Source organism: Hemitrygon akajei, chromosome 7 (genome assembly GCF_048418815.1).
Source record: "Hemitrygon akajei chromosome 7, sHemAka1.3, whole genome shotgun sequence".
Lineage (NCBI taxonomy): Eukaryota > Metazoa > Chordata > Chondrichthyes > Myliobatiformes > Dasyatidae > Hemitrygon > Hemitrygon akajei.
The window spans coordinates 168,908,228-168,928,800 of NC_133130.1; the positions used below are offsets into that span (position 1 = coordinate 168,908,228).

Below are 20,573 nucleotides of genomic sequence, written 5' to 3' on the forward strand. Positions count from 1 at the left end.
AATCCAACTGGGCAAATCCGAAACTGCTCGCATTTAATCATTATTAAACATTAAATTCCAGCTTATGTACAAAATAGCAGCATCACATACACACAGCAACATAATAACGTGTGCTTTCACTATAATGAAATTGTGAAACATTTCTTATATAGTTCTGAATTCTAGTGATTACAGCTGCGCCTTTATCAAATCTATAATCGCAAGACACTAACCTTCCTGATTTGAAATGTTAAAAAAAAACAAATACCATGTGCTTTCTAATGCTGTGTTCATGATTTAACATCTGTAGAGAATTGCACATGTCACTGCACCTCTCTGGGTTTGTGTCACGATTGCTAGGACTTGTCAATGAAGCCTGGTGCCGGCAATCGAACAATAACGCTTCATTGACACGTGACGTAGACCCGGTGACACGCTATTATATAGAGAGATAATTTATTCAAAGATTTCCTTAAATGCTGATAAGGCACAAAATGAAGATATTTCACTGAAATTTGCAACTGAGTTTCAGTTCGAATTAGACGTGCAGACAATGGAGGTCGCGCTTTCTGATTAGTTCTTCGGAGACAATGAAGTGTTGCTACGGGCAAGGCCTGATTTGCAATCAGGTCACTTCGTAATTATCGGAAGTGATTAAAGAATTGGAAGTTGTTCGTGCCCTGCACTTACTTTAATTAAGCAAAGTGTACTTTAACCTTATTCTTAAGACTAAAAAGTTTGCTATATTGTGTAATGTTCAAATCATCATGGGATGTATTGTTCTTTTAAATCTCTCCTTGTACCTTTAACCCCGTTTCTATTGACAGTAGAATATGAGATAGGGTGAATGGGGAGTCCAGGGAGGGGTAGCACCTCTGGCGAAAGATCATATTGAGTCTGGGACAGCTCACTTATCTTCCAACCATACCAAACACTCAACTCTCACCTCTGGCTTCAAGTAGCTGTTAGCATGTGACAGTGGCCCACAACCCTGTACACCACTTGGACAGGTGAGAGGAGCCAGTGGGCTTCATACAGTTCAGATCCATTTTGGACCGTTCAGACATCTGATGGCGCAGGAAAAGCTGCTGCTCTTGAGTGTGGGTCTTCAGCTCTCTGATGGTAGCAATGAGAAGAGGGCATGTCCTGGGTAGTGAGGGTCCTTCGTGATGCATGGCACCTTTAGAAAGGCAGAGCCTCTAATACAGATGCTGCTACTGAGAGGAGGAGCTGGCTCCAGGTGCCAAATGGCTTCCACCTGCTACTTTCTGGTTAAAGACCTCGACAGTAGTGGTAACGGTATTGGTAAAAACCAGGATCACCTACACTGGGCAACAAAAAATTTCCTTCCTGAATACTTTTGGGTGTATCTTAAGGATTTTGGGCTGCTGATCATGACCAACACGATGAGATTTCCCTATCACCCACCTTTTTAAAAAAATTGCCCATATTTGTTATTTCAATTTATAATTCAAGTCAGAATAACTGTTGCCAAGATTAAGGAAGACAATTTTGTCGGTCCACAAATCAAATAGGTCGTCAATGACAGGCAATTCGAAGAACTTCTAGTGAGATGCAAGAAATTCGCATGGAAGGCCATCAAGGACGTTGTTGCAAAATTTACTGTTAACTACAGAGCACCAAACCACGTGCAGCTGGTTGACCACATGCTTCAAGCATACAAAACCATGAAGTGCAACACGTCACTAAAGATTCATTTTCTGCATTCCCATTTAGACTTCTTCCCTGCCAATTTTGGCGATGTCAGTGATGAGCATGGTGACAGGCTTCTCCAGGACACTGGGGTCATGGAGAAATGGTATCAGGGCAACTGGAATCCATCAAATTATTGATGTACAGCTAAGCAAGAAGCCTCAGGCACTGAGTAGAAACAAAAATCATCAACAAAACATTTTAAGCTTAGTTGAACTATTACAAAGCTTCAGCGCTGTTGTGCAATTAAATGCATTATATTCAATAAAAGAATGTCTTGTTTCTCCAAATTCCTACATGATTCAGGAGTCTGAAATTATATTTGTGTTCAGTTTCACACGGTCTGTCATAAACAAAAAAAAGTTCTGAGGAAGCAACACTTTTGAAACACTTTGTTGTCCGGTGGTATCTACCCTGTTTAATAACCTACCATCAGAATATTTTAAACAGTGGATTCTAGTTAATTGAGCCATCAGTTAATTGGGGCAGCCACTTACTTGGGACAAGTCTTAAAGACCAAAGATTATGTGAGAAAATAGCCAGGATTACTGTGCCACTACATTGAGACAGGAGACAGATGCCGAAGTTTCTAACTAGTGTCAGTCACATGTACTTGTGTGTGTGGCCTTTAGATGCTACCTGGTGCTTGGAATGAACAATTTTTAAATAGCATCTGTTGCATGTGTTTGTGTTCAAAAAGCAGTGATTTTTGTCTCTGATAGTTGGCGAGAAATAAATAGTAAGACAATTTCGAAATGCTTTGCTCACTATGGTTTCAGGTATTCCAGGCTTGGAGGATGCCGGAAATGGCTGGGAGTGAAAAAAAAAATCTTATTACTTCAACAAGTTAGGAATGATGAAGAATTTGAAGGTATCAACAACCATTTTGAATGTTAAAATGAACATGAAAATTTGGAGGATGCAATCATTGAAAGCATTGTATGAAGGCAGTCATTATGTACACTAGGTGTCTGTGCTGATTTTGTTCATTTACAGTCAATCATGTGTGGTGGGCTGAGATATGTCTGCACCAACAGAGGTGTAAGGCACTCCTTCCCTCTAGTAGTCTGCAGGTCACCCTTGGGCAAGGTGCAACACCTGCTTAAGGCTGCACCTCTCCAGAAAAGTTAATCGTGCGTTGCGGCGATGTAGACCGCAACAACTGCGATTGGTCTGCTTGGTAGCATCGCATTTCATCCTACGCACTTCCGGTTCCTTTTCCGCCACGTCTGTAGGCTGTGCGTACACCGATGCGAAATAGCTGAATCAAATTGTCAAATCTACCTGCCGACATGCGAAAATGTTTGAAATGCATTTCCTCGTCTATGCTCAAAACAGTGGCATAGAAAGCTCACCGCCAACTAGCGTTTTGGCGCACACCAACGCATGCTTGCTACGGTGTAGAGTAACGCAGAAGTGAAAATCAGGGTTACGGCGTAGGCTGCGGCGTAGCCTGTACGCACAAGTATAAATCAGCCTTTAGCCACTCCAGCCCCCACCGATCAGGGTCACATGAAGCCATGTAATCAGGTGGTGGACGGTCGTATGAGCAGCTGGTGCATATCACAAGTCCTGGTTATGTGGAGTGTATGAAGTCCCTGTTGAACCTGCAGCAGTCAACACAACGACAAGCTTGATGCATTCTGCCTACAGACCTAGGAATCACTGCCCAGAAGAAGGCAATGGCAAACCACTACTGCAGAAATTTTGCCAAGAACAATCACAGTCAATGGAAAGACCATGATTGCCCACGTCATTCAACACAGCGTATGCCAAACGAATGAACAGTCAATCAAAAGACACAGCAGTGTACACTGAATGAATTCCTCCACTGATAACTATTAGGAACTATAGTTTTATGGTACTGTAGTAGTATTGTTAGTGTTCAAATTCATTCTGTATTTCATTTAAATACGTAAAATGTTACTCAGTTAAATGGTAGTTTGCCCTTTTTAGACATTTTTAACTATTTCCATGAAACTTTGGCTAATTGGTGCAGCCACTTAATTGGGCCAAATTGCATTGGTCCCGATGTGTCCCAATTAACCGGAATCCACTGTATATGGAACGATGATCACAGACTTCCTCTGACCGAACTGGGCCGAATGGAATCAGTGGAATATGGAGAGCATAAAACCAACTAAGGGAGCTGAGCCAACAGTAAAATCCAGTGCAAATGAAGCCTCGTATACCAGGGACAGGAGTTCACTCATTTCTGTTTCATTTAATTGACGTTATTTTGGCTGTGCATTTTCTTTCAAAGCAGGTTTCAGGGAATATTAGTGGAGCTGTCTTTCTGGTACTTTGGATTAAGAGAGAACTGCTGAGTCCAGGGCAGAGGGTCAACCGTGGACCCATCCCAGACAGCTAATCTCCTTGGTCCCCTATTGCTACAGCTAATGGCCTGGTAGAAATTCTGCTCACTGCTTTCTGAGCATTACACACTCCTTAATGATTCTCAAAGGTAGAGAGAGTTACCAAATCAAAATAAAACTAATACTGAAAATGCTGATGCAATATTGACATAGTTGTTCATCTTATTCTTTGGTTTCATTTGAGATTATACTGGGATTAGAGTACTATAGTAGTTAATGTTACAGGGTGTCTGGGGTTTCCAGGAAGGGGTAACACCTCTGGTGAAGGGGCTTATTGTGTCTATTCCAGGGCAGCTCACTCACTTTTGTTCCCCACTGGATACTCAGCTCTCACCTGTGGCTGCAAGTCACGCAACAGCGGCCACATCCCGGTACCATGCTTCGAAAGGTGGGCTAAACCAGGTGAGGGTAGCCAGCAGGACTCATACCCCAGTGAGATAGGGAATTGCCTGTCCTAGCACGTGAAGTCAACTGCGGCAGATTGGATGCATGAGATCAACAGTGAGATCCAATGGCCAGCAAGGCGGTTCTGCCATATTTTGTGGAGAGTGAAAGGCATGATGAGACACAGAAGAAGTCCTGGTCGTCCACTGCAACCAAGGAAGTCCCCAGTTTGTGATGACTACTCATATCACTGGCCTGGTCGAGAAAGTGGAACTGTCCCAGCACTATGGCTTTTCTGCTTTAAAAACTCTCCCATACAGGTCTCCTGTCATTGTTGGACTTGATGGACTACAAACATTTCAGTGCCAGTGCCAACGACCAGGGTTCAATTCCCCTGTTGTCTGTAAGGAGTTGAGATGACATGGGCCCATTTGGGCTGGAAGGGCCTGTAACCATGCTGTATCTCTAAATAAATAAATACTGCTTTTTTTCCACTGAGCATTTGGAAATACTCAATAAATTAAGGACTGATATCTTAGCAACAGTGAGTTCTAGATTTTTGCACCCAAGAAATTAGAATCAAAGAATAAAATGCTTTAAAAATACATTAAAACAACACACACAAAATGCTGGAGGAACTCAGCAGACCAGGCAGCATCAAGGAAAAGAGTACAGATGACGTTTCCGGCCGAAACGTGTTTGTGGTTAAAAATACATTATTCTGGGTACAGTATCATAGAGCACCACAGCACAGAAACAGGCCCTTCACCTTACCCAGTCCATGCCAAACTGCTTTTCTGTCTAGTCCCATCTGAATTATGGCCCTTCATACCTCTCCCATCCACGTACTTATCCAAACTTCTCTGAAATGTTGCAGTTGAATCCACATCCACCATTTCTACTAGCAGCTCGTTCCATACTTGCACCACCATCTGAGTGAAAAAGTTCTCCCTCAGGTTCCCCTTAAATAGTTCACCTTTCACCCTATGCTTATGACTTTTAGTTCTAGTCTAAAACATAGTGGTTTATATGAATGGCCCTGAAACCTGGAAACGTGAGTTCAATTAAAACTCTGTTAATTGAATAATATGTGAATCAAAGGTTGGGGTAATTAGATATCTAATTATTGTATCGTCATGAATCTATTATGTTTACTAATGTCTGTTAAGGGACAAGCTTTACTAGGTCAGGCCTATGTAACACCTGATGCACAGCATGTAGCTTTTGGCAAAAGACAAACTGCCGGAGGAATCCAGCGGGTCTGGCAGTGAAGGGAAATGGTCAGCCCTTCATCTGGCCTTAAAGATTGGACAGGTAGCTGGTATTAAGTGGTGAAGGGTACAGGAGGAGCCAGAGTGTCTGCAGCCTCATGTTTCAGTGTGGCATATACTTTGGTCGTGATCTGTTAGGCCACTGAGAAGTTCAAAGTAAATTTATTATCAAAGTATGTAAGTATTTGTGACCATATACCACCTTGAGGGGTGTTTGGGCTGTCCAGATAGGGGCAGCTAGTTGTGCACATTCTGGGAGAACTCACTCGCCTTCGGTTCCCACTGGACACTGGGCTTTCACCTGTGGCTCCAAGTAGCTGTTTTCATGTGACAGTGGCCTCATTCCGGTATAGTGCTCGAAGGGCGTGCTAAACTAGGTGAGGGTAGCCGGCGGGCCTCATACCCCAGTGAGATAGGGACCTAGCATGTGAAGTTAGTTCTGGCAGACAGGGGTGGATGAAATCTACAGTGAGATCCAGTGGCCAGGAAGGTGGTTCTGTAACACTTTATAGAGAGCAAAGGGCATAACAAGGCACAGAAGACATCAAGGTCATCCACTACAGCCAAGGAAGACTCCAGTTGCGATGACCACTCGTACCACTGGACCCGGACCTCCGAGGTCGAGAGAGCGGAACTGTTCCAGCGCACCGACTTTTCTACTTTAAAAACTCTCCTGCACAGGTCTCCTGTCATTGTTGGATATGATGGGCAACAGCCATACTACCCTGAGATTCATTTTTTTGCAGATATTCACAGGAAAATAAAGAAGTAAAAATAATTTTTAAGTCCTATATGTAAACAAAGACTGTCAAACAACCAATGTGCAAAAGAAGAGAAAATGTGCAAATAAAAAAATGTCTCAATAAGAGTTATAATTGAATGGGTTTGCAGTGGTTTGAACAGCCAGACCATCATCAATTTCCCAAAGGTAAATAAACATAATACTGTGCCTGCAATACTCATTTCCCATTAATGAATAAGAAAACTTCCCTGGTCTTTGTTTAAACTTACCTGCTGTGGCTAAAATTTGAAGAGCAGAACAGCAATTGTGTTTGGTGTGTCCATCAGCAGGCTTATTAGGCTTATTTCTTAGTCTTTGGAGTCAAGTATTTTCTGCTTTCTTAATACTTGGACTATTGTGTTCAGTTCTGGTCCCCTCATTATAGGAAGGATGTGGGAGCTTTAGAGAGGGTGCAGTGGAGATTTACCAGGACGCTGCCTGGATTACAGAACATGTCTTATGAGGAAAGGTTGAGTGAGCAAGGGCTTTTCTCTTTGGAGCGAAGGAGGATGAGAGGAAACTTGATAGAGATGTACAAGAAGATAAGGGGCAGAGATTGAGTGGATACCAGAGACTTTTTTCCACAGTGAAAAGGCAAAATTTTAAGATGACTGGAGAAAAGTATCAGAGGTAAGTTTTTTTTTAAACACAGAGAGTGGTGGCTGCATGGAATGCACTGCCAGAGGCGGTGGTAGAGGCAGATACATCAGAGACGTTTAAGAGACTCTTACATAGGCACGTGGATGGTAGTAAAATGGAGGGTTATGTAGGAGGGGAAGGTTAGATTGATCTTAGAGTAGGTTAAATGTCAGCACAACATTATGGGCTGAAGGGCCTGTACAGTGCTTTACTGCTCTATGTTAAACTGTACTGTGCTGTGCACCATCCCACAGTCGATAGACTGACAGGCGACCTGCTCCCTGTCACATGCACTGATCACTCTGCTCTGTACTTCATCACCTTCCCATCTCAAAGCAGGAGACCTTGGCCTCCGTGTCTCTGAGACAAGGGAATATTTTGGGAATCATAATCTGTTGGTCAGTTGGCACGCCCAGAATTTGAGTCTACCATCCGGGTCTGTCATTGGTTCGTCCTCAGGGGATGGGGGGGGGGGGGGCGGGGGGGGGGGCGGGGGGTTAATGTCGAAGCCTGAAAGTCAATTTGAAGTCCAGAATCAAAGCCCAAAATCTGAAGCCCGGATTCTGGAGGCCTGTCCTGAAGTTGGAGGACTGTTTGTGTGCGTAGGTGGGTGGGTGGGAGGGATGAAAGGGCTTGTTTTGTTGCTTGTTGTGTTCTGTGTTGTTCTGTCAGGCATTGTGAGCATGCTATGTTGGCGGCACTTATGGGCTGTCCCGCACACGTCCCTAGGTCTGTCGGGTATTACTGTAAATGACATATTCAATGTACATGTGCAAAAAATGAATCTGAATCTGTCTCTTATTCTGTGAGGGATCATTGTGTTTGATTGGTAACAATACCTCATCACAAGCTATTTCTTTATGGTAGAGCTGAAGCACAATTTGATAAGCAGTGATGAGGCCAGTGACTGCCCTGCCACCAGCGAGATCTTGTCTCTGGGAATTGTTCTGTTCATTATGATGTTTACGATTTACCTGTGCTGCGCACTATATGAATTCTTGAATTCTATTTTAACTTATTTATGGTAATATTTTGTTTTATGTGCTGTGTGTGATACATGTTTTCGGGGCACACCGTGATCTGGATGAACGTTGTTTCGTTTGGTTGTATATATGTACAGTCAGATGACAATAAAATTGAATTTCATCACTGATATGATGATAACATTGCAGAGGTCCATGCCAGCTCTTGAAAAATGTCAAACATCATCGAAAGCGTCCCAAAAGCATTATCACAAAATACTCTTTCTAATGTACCACATGCACACAGCACCACACAGAGAGGCATATAAGAACTCTGCACACCTTATGAATATTGTAGATTACATTATAAATATGTAATTAGTCCAATTAAAAGGTTAGACCACCTCTGAGCATGTACAACATGCATGTTTCCTGTGTACAAACACAAACTGCCACATCCGTGCATGCATTTGAGGTTAGAGCCTTGTATCCAGATGTTAGGGAGTCCCAATGTCAGATGCACTGACACTGCCCAGAGTTCTCTGACGATTTAATCAAGCAAAATACCCTCCACAGTTTTATCATAATGTGAATCAGCACCGGCCACAGGTAGAATTAGAAATTCAATGGAGAGTGTTACACCTGTTCTGAAAGGTGAGTAAAGTTGCAATCCCTTGGCACACAAATTGAAGAGAAGGGTGAGTGGAATTAGCAAAGCGACGTAGGCAGTGTTAGAATAAGTAAGGAAGGATATAACTTCAGTTCTACTCACGGGTGGAGGAGTACAGTTTATCTTTGGAGGAGGCGGCCGAGGTGGAGGGATTTTCTCTGGCTGTATCAAAGTGGAAACTCAAACATCACAACCATGTACCCTTCAAATCAATTTACAGTAAAAAAAAACAGAGTGCAGCTTCTAATAAAACACCGACTTGAAACTTGCACATATTGGGAGATCATTATCCTGGATCCGTGTACTGATATGAAACACTTGATCTGACACAATAGGCTTCAGCTAAAACAAACTCTTACATTTTTTTAAATAATTTATCTTGTACCAATTTTTAGAAGGGCATTATCTATAATTAGAGAGCATGGAACAAAGAGGCAAACAGGCAGAGTGGAGAACTCTTACATACATATACATCATTTTGTGAGACGTAGCACTTCCATGTAAAACTGCAGAACACCATTATTTTTATTCAAATTAAGAGTATAGTGCTTATCAAATTAAGTAATTCTTGCAGACATCATGATTAAAATCCATTTAGTTCTGTGAGCAAGAAGCTCGAAACTTCTCCAAATTGAATTTATTTGGATCGCTTATCTATTTCACATATTGATCTGAACATTACACAGTTAGACTGTGTGTCAGAGTCTGGAGCCAAGGACTGGAGGCCTGGTGGTGGCCTGTCCTGGGGTTAGAACTCTATCTGTGTGTGTGAGTTTGGAAAAGGAGCTTGTTCTGTTGTTGTCTTACTCTGTTTTCTTGATGATGTCAATGCTGCTGTTTGTGTGGTTCTGCTGAACATTGTGGGCCTGCTATGTTGGTGTCGGGATGTGTGGAGAACTTGCAGGTTGACCTCAGCACATCTTTGGGTGTGTTGGTTGTAACACAAGTGATGGATTTCATTCTATGATTCAATGTACGCCTGATAAATAAGTCTGAATCAGACATCCGGTCTTCACACAAGGACAGCTCAACGCACCAGACCTTGCTGGTTTGACCAAAAGGTGAAATATCCAACTTGGAATTTTGTTATGCTTTGCATTGGTTCTTCAGCATAACAGCTTCTTCCCTTCTGCCATCTGATGAGGCAGTGTTCATTGTACCCATGATGTATGCAGATGCTAGGGAGTCCCCATGTTAAATGCACTGACACCGCCCAAAGTTACCTGATGATTTAATCAAGCAAAATCACCCTCCACAATTTTAACATAATGTGAATCAGCACTGACCACAGGTGGAATTAGAAATACAGCCCATCGAATCTGCTCTACTATTCCATCATGGCTGATTTATTATCCCTCTCAACCCCACTCTCTTGCCTTCTCCCCGTAACCTTTGATGCCCTTACTAATCAAGCACCTATTAACTTCTGCTTTGAATTTTGATTAAGTGTACAGATTTACCCTATGACTTGGCCTCCACAGCCGTCTGTGGCAATGTATTCCACAGATTCCCTACCCACTATCTAAAGAAATTCCTCTTTATCTCAGTTCTAGATGGATGTCCCTCTATTCTGAGGCTATGCTCTCTGATCCTGGATTCCCCCACGATTAGGAAACTTTCTCTCCATATCAACACCAACTAGGCCTTTCAACATTCGACAGGTTTCAATGAGATCCACCATTCTTCTAAACTCCAGTGAATACAGGGCCAGAGCCATCAAACACTCCTCATACCTTATTCGATTCATTCCCAGAATCATGCCTGTGAATCTCCTCTGAACCCTCTGCAATGCCAGCACATCTTTTCTTAGATAAGGGGTCCTTTTTTTCCTTCGATCAGTAAGTCTCATCAGAAAATTTTAGCCAGACTGTTGTGTCGGCAATAGCTGGACACTCTGGGACAAGGGCTGACTATGACTTTAGATCCAAATGTTGATACAGCCCTGTTCTAAAATGTGATTTAGAAGTTCAGATCAAATGATAGGGACCTCTCTCAAGAGGTAGACCAACACCAATGCTTCAGTCAAAGTCACCACAAATAGAGGTAAGTTGGCTCTGCACCCATGACTGACAAATAGTCTATGTAAAACACAAGCACACTTCAGATGTCACCATAAGCAGATCTATAAGAATTTGCCAAGGTAAACTCAGGCACATAGCTATCACCTATACTACAGTACAGAAACAGGCCCTTTGGCCCATCTAGTCCATACCAAACTATTAATCCCATCGACCTGCATCTGGAACATAGCCCTCCATACCCCTCCCATCCAACACTTACCGGCAAGTACTGCAACAATTGCTAACTATCTTCACTAGAGATTATTACATTTTATTTTGCTCTCTTTTTGCACTGCTTATTTACTTTTTTAACATTTCTCATTGTAACTTATAGTAATTTTTCATGTTTTGTGTTATACTGCTGCCACAAAACAACCCATTTTCATGACATACAGTATCTCAGTGATAATAAACCTGTTTCTGATTCTGATTTTGATTGGTTGAATGAATTGCACCTGGAGTCAATAAAATCTGTGGAAGATGAAACTAAATATTTTGGATATAAAAATGCTAGTAATTTTTTTGCCTCATGCCTTCACATAAATGACTAACAATTCTACAATTCTTATATTCAGCATTATAAATATGTGAAGAATCATTTAAATATAAATGATACAGTGCCCGTTGCGTTAAGCAACATTAATTAGTTGTTACATTGAGCTGCTTACCAATAAAACCTGAAGTTAAAAAAATGTCAATTTTTACTGAATCTTGAAAGGATTTATCAGTGAGTGCTTCAGTCTGTGTGTCACAGTCACTGCAATTGTGTTAATAGCAGCTCTACTGCCCTAACAGCGGGGGTACTTAGTGAAGTGTGTCAGATTAAAAGAAAAGTCTGCACTACAGATCATCCAAATCTCCGCAACAATGAAAATTTAATTCTGCTCTAAGTCACAGGTCTGCCCTGGTCTTTATTTTATCACACAACAGCCAAGAAAATGTAGATCTGGAGTTAATAAACCATTCCACATAAAAGACCATAAGACACTGGAGCAGCATTAGGCTGTTCGGCCCTTTGAGTCAGCTCCGCCACTCCAACACTCACTATAAGTCTCAAACTATTCTCCTTCCTTCTCCCCATAACCTTTGACATCCTGCCTAATCAAGGACCTATCAACCTCCGCTTTAAATACACCCAATCACTTGGCCTCCACAGTTGTCAGTGGTAATGAATTCCACAGTTTCACCACCCTCTGACTAAAGAAATTCCTCTTCACCTCTGGTCTAGAGGGACATTTTTCTATTCTGAGGCTGTATCCTCTGGTCCTAGACACGCCCACTATAGGAAATATCATCTCCACATCCACTCTATCTAGCCCTTTAAACATTTGAAAGGTTTCAATGAAACCCCACTCATCTAAACTCCAGAGAGTACAGGCTCAGAGCCACCCAAAGCTCCTCATGTGTTGATCGTGTCACTCCCGGAATCACTCTCCTGGATCTCTCCAATGCCAGCACATCCTTTCTTAGATAAGGGGCCCCAAACTGTGGGGTCTGACTTGGGGTATTATGAGCCTCAGCATTACATTCTTGCGTTTTACACTTTAGCCCTTTCAATTTGAATGCTCACACAACATCCAGCGATATGCCTTAGTTTTGGCAGGCAAAATAACAAAGAAATCATTGTAGATTTTTGCAGTTTCACAGACTTTCATCATCACTATAAACAATGAATCAAAATAATAGCATTTTAGGAAGCAGTAGTATAAAAAGTGATGTTTAGGAGAATGATTTCCTTTGTTACATCTTTCAATTACTTCATAAGCACAAGAGATTCAGCAGATGCTCGAAATCCAGAGCAACACAGACAAAATGCTGGAGGAACTCAGCAGGTCAGGCAGCATCTATGGAGTGGAAAGAACAGTCGACATTTCAGGCCGAGACCCTGATGAAGGTCCTCCAGCATTCTGTTTGTGTTGCTGAGTTCCTTTATGTTTGTTCTTGAGGTCTGTCTCCCGGGTACAAGACTCTCTCTTCACAGAATGATTTCTGTAAACTGGTCCTCAGCAGGGTTGCTGAATTCAAGTTACCAGGTAACTTCTCTCTCCCTTGGAAAGGCCTCCCTGTCAACTAGTTCTTCCTTTCAGAAGTTATCACATTTGAATGGTTACAAGACCTTACAGTTCAATGGTGAGGTGCATCCGATTTATTTCAATAATTAACTGATGCTGTTATAAATGCAAGAGGTTCTGCAGATGATGGAAATCCACACACATAAAATGCTGGAGGAACTCAGCAGGTCAGGCAGCATCTATGGAAATGAATAAACAGTCTACGTTTCAGGCAGAGACCTTTCATCAGGATAGGATAGGACAGGAAAGGACTGGCTTTTAATTTCCATAGTACCTGCTGACCTGCTGAGTTCCTGCAGCAAGTTGTGTGCGTTGTTAATCCTGTTATGTTTATTTTTGTTTTCTTTGCCATGTCATCGATGATTGGTTTTCCACTGTATCTGACAAAGACCGTTATGGCCTAAGTTGGGTGGGGCAGGGGCACTCCAGATTCCAACATCTGCAATTTCTTGCCTCTCCATTGAATCCATACGCTCTGATTTAGACTGTGCTTTTTTCCATAGATGCTGCCTGGCCTGCTGAGTTCCTTCAGCATTTTGCAGGTGTTGCTTGGATTTCCAGCTTCTGCAGATTTTTATTGTTTGTGACTCTGATTTAGATTTTACTTGGTGCTTGTGTAGCCAGTCTTGCAGGTATTCGAGCTGACTGATTAAGGAGGTACACGTTCAAGTTTATTGTCATTCAACAACATACACGTATACCGACAAACGAAGCCTTCATCTTCCAAAGGTACACAACACAGTACATATGACTCACACGTATAACACATAAAGCAATATTATCACAAAAAAATTAACAAATAATAAAATATATTCCATATGACATTTAGCATAAGGCTAAAAAGTAAACAGTATAATGTCACTGGTGTTTCACACGTGATGAGCCCTGGGTGGTGACAGGGAGTTCAGTGGTCTCACGGTCTGGGGGAAGAAGCTGTTTCCCATCCTACAGTTCTTGTTCTAATGCTATGGTACCTCCTGCCTGATCGTAAGGGATCAAGGAGATTGATGGATGGCTGGGAGAGATCACTGACAATGCTAAGGGCCTGCATATGCAGTGCTCCTGATAAATGTCTCAGATTGGTGAGAGACCCTGATGATCTTCTCAGCAGTCCTCATAATCCATTGCAGAGACTTGTGGACAAATGCCTTTGAAATGTGAAGATCCCTTACAACAGTTCCTCAGGTTCCCAATGTCCTGATGCATTGTGACTTATCACTTTACGCATTTGTCATGTCGTTTTGCAAAATATTTTAAAGCCTAAATGTGCAGCAGCATATCTTGGCAGGTATCCTGTTACTGCAGAACTTCGACAGTTCTCCAAAGCTAGTAATCAATTTCTTTTTTATGTAGTGCCGTTGAAGCTTATTGATACATTCAGGGTGTCATAGAGAAGTAGAGCACTGAAACAGGCTTTTTGGCCCATCTAGTCCATGCCAAAACCACTCAAACTGCCAACTTGTATCAACCTGCACCAGGACCATAGCCCTCTATATTCCTACTACCCACCCATACCTATCCAAACTTCTCTGAAATGTTGAAGTCAAGCTTGCATGCATCACATGTGCTGGCAGCTCATTCCACACTCTCATGACCTTCTGAATGAAGAAGTTGCCCCTCATGTAACCCTTAAACTTTTTGCCTTTCACCCTTTACCCATGACTCTAATTGTAGTCCCACCCAACCTGGAAAAAGCTTGTTTACATTTACCCTATCTCTACCACTCAAATCTCCTTTCAACCTTCATTCTAAAAAATATAGCACTAACCTATTCAATATTTCCTTATAAATCAGGTCCTCTAGACCAAGCAACATCCTTGTAAATTTTCCCTGCACACTTTCAACCTTATTTACATCTTTCCTGTAGGTAGGTAGGAGACAAAAACAGCACACAATACTCCAAATTAGGCCTCACCAACATCTTATACAACTTTAACATAACATCCCTTATTCTACACTCAAGATATTGATTTATGAAGGCCAATGCGCCAAACAAAAGCTTTCATTACGACCCTATGTACCTGTGAAGCCACTTTCATTGAATTATGCCCCTGTATTCTGAGATCCCTTTGTTCTACCACACTCCATGGTGCCCTACGTTCAATGTGTAAGACTGACCCTGGTTGGTCCTACTGAAGAGCAAAACCTTACAATTGTCTGCATTAAATTCCATTTGCTATTTTTCAGCCTATTTTTCCAGCTGATGCAGATCCTTCTGCAAACTATCACGTACAACAAGCTGGAGGAACTCAGCAGGTTGGGCAGCATCCGTGGAAATGAGCAGTCAACGTTTTGGGCCAAGACCCTTTGTCAGGACTGAAGAGGGAGGGGGCAGGGGCCCCGTAAAGAAGGTGGGGGGGAGGGTGGGAAGGAGAAGGCTGGTAGGTGCCAGGTGAAAAACCAGTAAGAGGAAAGATCAAGGGGTGGGGAAGGGGAAGCAGGGAGGGGATAGGCAAGAAAGGTGAAGAAGGAATGTAAGGGAAAAGCACTATGGGTAGTAGAAGAAGGCAGAATCATGAGAGAGGTGATAGGCAGCTGTAGGAGGAGGCAGAGTGAAACTGGGATGGGGGAAGGGAGAGGGAGGGAATTACTGGAAGTTGGAAAATTCAATGTTCATGCCAAGGGGCTGAAGACTACCCAGACGGTATATGAGGTGTTGCTCCTCCAACCTGAGTTTGGCCTCATCATGGCAGTAGAGGAGGCCATGTGTGGACATCTCCGAATGGGAATGTGAAGCAGAGTTGAAGTGGGTGGCAACTGGGAGATCCTGTCTTTTGTGGCGGATGGAGTGGAGGTGCTTGACGAAGCGGTCCCCCAATCTGCGTCGGGTCTCCACAAGCTATGATACCCTTCCTTACTGTCAACTACACCCCCAATCTTGGTGTCCAGTTAATCACAGTTTCATCCAGATTATTGATATAAATGACAACAATGGACCCAGCACTGATCCCTGCGGCACACCACTAGCCACAGGCCTCCAGGCAGAGGCAACCCTCTACTACCACTCTCTGGCTTCTCCCACAAAGCCAATGTCTAATCCAATTTACTACCTCATCCTGAATGCTGAGCGACTGAACCTTTTTACCATCCTCCCACATGGGACCTTGTCAAATGCCTTACTAAACTCCATGAAGACGACATCCACTTTCCTGGTAACTTCCTTGAAAAACTCTATAAGATTGGTTAGACATGACTTACCACGCACGAAGCCATGATGACTATCCTTAGTCAGTCCATGTCCATCTAAATACTTAAGTATCCAGTCTCTTAGAATACCTTCCAATACCTTTCTCACAGCTGATGTCAGGCTCACCGGCTTGTAATTTCCTGGTTTATGTTTAGAGCCTTTTTTAAACAGCAGAGCAACATTGGCTATCCTTTAATCCTCTGGTACCTCTCCTGTCACTAAGGATGTTTTAAATATCTCTGCTAGGGTTCTGGCAATTTCTGCACTTGCCTCCTGTAGGGTCCGAGGAACATTCTGTCGGGCCCTTGGGATTTATCCACTCTGATTTGCCTCAGGACACTAAACACCTCCTTCTCTGTAATCTGTACAGGGTCCATGAAGTTGATGCCGCTTTGCCTCACATCTGTAGTCTCTGTATCTGTCTCCCAAGTAAACACAGGTACAAAAAATGTATTTTAGATTGCCCCCATCTGTTTTGGCTCCACACATGGATTACCATTCTGGTCTTCCACTGAACCAGTTTCGACCCTTGCAATCATCCTCCTTGCACTTACAGTGCCTACAAGGAGTATTCAACCCCTTGGAAGTTTTCATGTTTTATTGTTTTACAACACTGAATCACAGTGGATTTAACTTGGCTTTTTTGACACTGATCAATGGACAAGGACTCTTTCGTTTCAAAATGAAAACAGATCTCTATAAAGTGATATACATTAATTACAAATATAAAACACAAAATAATTGATTGCTTAAATATTCACTCCTTTTAATATGACACGCTAAATCATCACTGGTACAACCAATTGGTTATAGAAGTCACATAATATTTAAAAGGAGTTCACCTGTGTGCAGTCAAGGTGTTTCAATTGATTATAGAAATACACCTGCATCTAGAATGTCCAACAGCTGGTGAGTCAGTATCCTGGCAAAAACTACACCATGAAGACAAAAGAACACTCCAAGCAACTCTGCAAACAGGTTATTGAAGAGCACAAGTCAGGAGATAGATAAAGAAAATTTTCAAGTAATTGAATATCCCTTGGAGTACAGTTAAGTTAATCATCAAAAAATGGAAAGAATATTGAGCAGCTGTAAATCTGCCTAGGGCAGGCTGTCCTCAAAAACTGAGTGACCGTGCAAGAAGGGGACTAGTGAAGGAAGCCACCAATTAACCTATGACAATTCTGGAGGAGTTACAAACTTCAATGGATGAGTTGGGAGAGACTGCACAAACAACAACTGTTGCCCCCGTGCTTCATCAGTTGCAGCTTTATGAGAGAGTGGCAAAAAGAAAGCCATTGTTGAAAAATAGTCACAAAAATCTCGGCTAGAGTTTGCAAGTGGGAGACTTTGAAATCAGCTGGAAGAAGGTTCTATGGTCTGATGAAACCAAAATTGAGCTTTTTTGCCATCAGACTAAAAGCTATGTTTAGCATAAGCCAAACACTGCACAAAATCAAAAACTCACCATCCCTACCGTGAAGCACGGTGGTGGCTGCATCATGCTGTGGGGATGCTTCACTGCAACAGGCCCTGGAAAGCTTGTGAAGGTAGAGGGTCAAATGAATACAGCAAAATACAGGGAATTTCTGGAGGAAAACCTGATGCAGTCTTCAAGAGAACCGCAATTTAGGAGAAGACTTGTTTTCCAGTAAATAACCCCAAGCAAAAGCCAAAGCTACACACAAATATAGCTAATGTCCTCAAATGACCAAGTCAAAGTCCAAACCTCAATCCAATTGAGAATTTGTGGCTGGACTTGAAAAGGGCTGTTCACTCATAATCTCCATTCAATCTGACTTGGCTTAAGCAGTTTTGTAAAGAAGAATTGGGAAAAATTGCAATGTCCAGATGTGCAAAGCTGATAGAGATCTATTCACACAGACTCAAGGCTGTAATTGCTGCGAAAGACACACCCACTAAATACAGACTCGAAGGGGTGAATACTTAAGCAATCAATTGTGTTTAATAATTGTAATAAATTTAGACTAATTTGCAGAAATTTGTTTTCACGTTGTCATGAAAGAGTCTTTCCTGTTGCTTTGTGTCAAAAAAGCCAAATTATATCCACTGTGATTCAAAGTTGTATAACATTAAAACGTGAAAACTTCCAAGGGGGGTGAATACTTTCTATAGGCCTTGCAACATGTCTTTAGAACCCCTTAGGATTCTCCTTCACCTTGTCTGCTAGAGCAAGTTCTTGCCTTCTTTTAGCCTTCCTGATTTCTTTTTTAAGTGTTCTTTTGCATTTCTTGTGCTCCATAAGCACCTCATTTGTTCCTACTTGCCTGTAACTGTCATGCACCTCCTTTTCTCTCTTAACCAGAGTCTCAATACCTCTTTAAAACCAAGGTTCCCTGTACTTGTCATCTATACCTTTTATTCTGACAGGCACGTACAAACCTTGTACTCTCAAAATTTTGTTACTGAAGGCCTCCAAGTACACTTTTGCCAGTAAACAGCTTGTCCCAATCTACACTTCCCAGATAATTTCTGATACCACTAAAATTGGCCTTTCTCCAATTTATAATCTCAACCAGTGGACCACATCTACCTCTTTGCATATTTACTTTGAAACTAACAGCACTGTGGTCATTGTGGTCACTGGATGCAAAGTGTTCCCCTACACAATCTGCTGTCACCTGCCCTGTCTCATTCCCTGATAGCAGATCAAGAATCACACACACTCTCGTTGGGACTTCTACATAATGATGGAGGAAACTTTCCTGAACACATTTGACAAACTCTATCCCATCTAGCTCTTTTACAGTATGGGATTCCCAGTCAGTATGTAGAAAGTTAAAATCACTTGCTATAACAACTTCATGTTTCTTGCAAAAGTCTGCAATCTCTTTACAAATTTGTTCTTCCATATTGCTAGGACTGTTGGGTGGTCTGTAATATTGCCCCATTAACATGGTCATACTTGTCTTATTTCTCAGTTCCATCCATAATGCCTCACTAGACAAGTTCTCTATCTGTCCTGATGGAGCCTGTCATGACATTTTCTTTGACTAGTAATTATTCAATTTAATTCAGGATTGTTTAATGTAATTTGCTGTACATAAGTGTAAAGGCAAACAAAATAATTGTTACTTCAGATCTGATTCAGCACAAAAAACACAATAAGATAAAAATACAATAATAAAAAGAAACATAAATAAAAGTACATAAGATAGCTTACTGTATATACATAGACATACAAGTATATACATACAAGTAGTGGTAGTTGGAATATACTGGGGTGAGTTCACAGGAGAGGTGTTGATCAGCCTTACTGCTTGGGGAAAGTAACTGTTTTTGAATCTAGTGGTCCCAGTGTAGCCTCCTCCCTGATGAGAGTGGGACACATGCTTTTGAGATAACAGTGAACCAATGTTTCGTGAAGTTCTGTTGTACATTCGATGGTGGCTGTTGAGTTCAAGTTGTAAGTGACATGGATGTTCACAATAAGAACATGAAAACTGTCCTGCATTTGGCAGTGGAGTCATTGCTACAGTTTTTCTTCTTTGCCGGGCAGTGACGAGTTCTGCATGGTACCTCTCCTCGAGGTTGTTGTGAGTGATTTTAACCAAGGCTCATTGGACACTCTGGTCTTGTACATTGCACTCCAGCTGTTTGAAAACAAGTTCAGTGTGTACAATATTAGCCTTCGCTCTGTCTCTGGACCTTTTATGGGACCTACCTCTTGCCCAGCAAAAGCTCGCCATACAGTAGCTGTTTATGGAGTCAAGGAATTCAGTTCCCAAATTTGATTACAGAATCCCCACACTCTGCCATGTAAATTATGTATAATTTATGTTAATTTAACTCTGATTATTTATTGTTTTATTTAGAGATACGACTTGGTAATAAGCCCTTCTGGCCAAACGAGCCCACAACCCCCAATTACACCCATGTAACAAGACAATTGTCAATGATAATAAACCTGATTCTGATTCTCAGAAAGCATACCAGTGTCCCTACTTCCTCTAAAGGCCATGGAAATTCAGCATGTCCTCAATGAATCTCACCAAGTTTTCCAAATGCACCACTGAGAGTGTTCTATCCAGGTACATCACAGCTTGTTTCATCCAAGGCCACAGCAAGTTACAGAGAGTTGTCCATCACGGAAATCGATTTTCCATCATCAACTTCCTGCTCCTCTGGAAAGCAGCAAATATAATCAAGGACCCCTCCTTTTGGGTGGCATGGTAGTGTAGTGCTTAGTGTAACATGTTACAACAATTCCCGGCACTGTCCATAAGCAGTTTGGATATTCTTCCCGTGACCGTGTGGGCTTTCTTTCATTTCTCTGCTTTCCACCCACATTCCAAAGACATACGGGTTAGGATTAGTTGTGGGCATGCTATGTTGGCACCGGAAACATGGCAACACGTGAGCTGCCCCCAGCACATCCTTGGACAATGCTAGTCGTTAACACAAACAACACACTTTATGTTTCAACGTACATGTGACAAATAAAGCTAATCTCTTCAAT

At 42.1% G+C, this 20,573-nt stretch overlaps 1 protein-coding gene across 7 annotated transcripts in view; it reads right to left on the reverse strand.

Moving 5' to 3' along the window:
* Window positions 1–20,573, reverse strand: part of dennd1a (DENN/MADD domain containing 1A) — a 618,210-nt gene that overhangs the window by 56,689 nt on the left and 540,948 nt on the right. For 3 of the 7 annotated variants that reach the window (XM_073052563.1, XM_073052567.1, XM_073052562.1), the window contains one exon: window positions 8,877–8,936. The exons of the other annotated variants lie outside the window; for them this stretch is intronic. In XM_073052563.1, coding sequence (XP_072908664.1) covers window positions 8,877–8,936 — 60 coding nt within the window. The remainder of the gene's footprint in view (window positions 1–8,876; window positions 8,937–20,573) is intronic. 7 annotated transcript variants of the gene reach the window in all.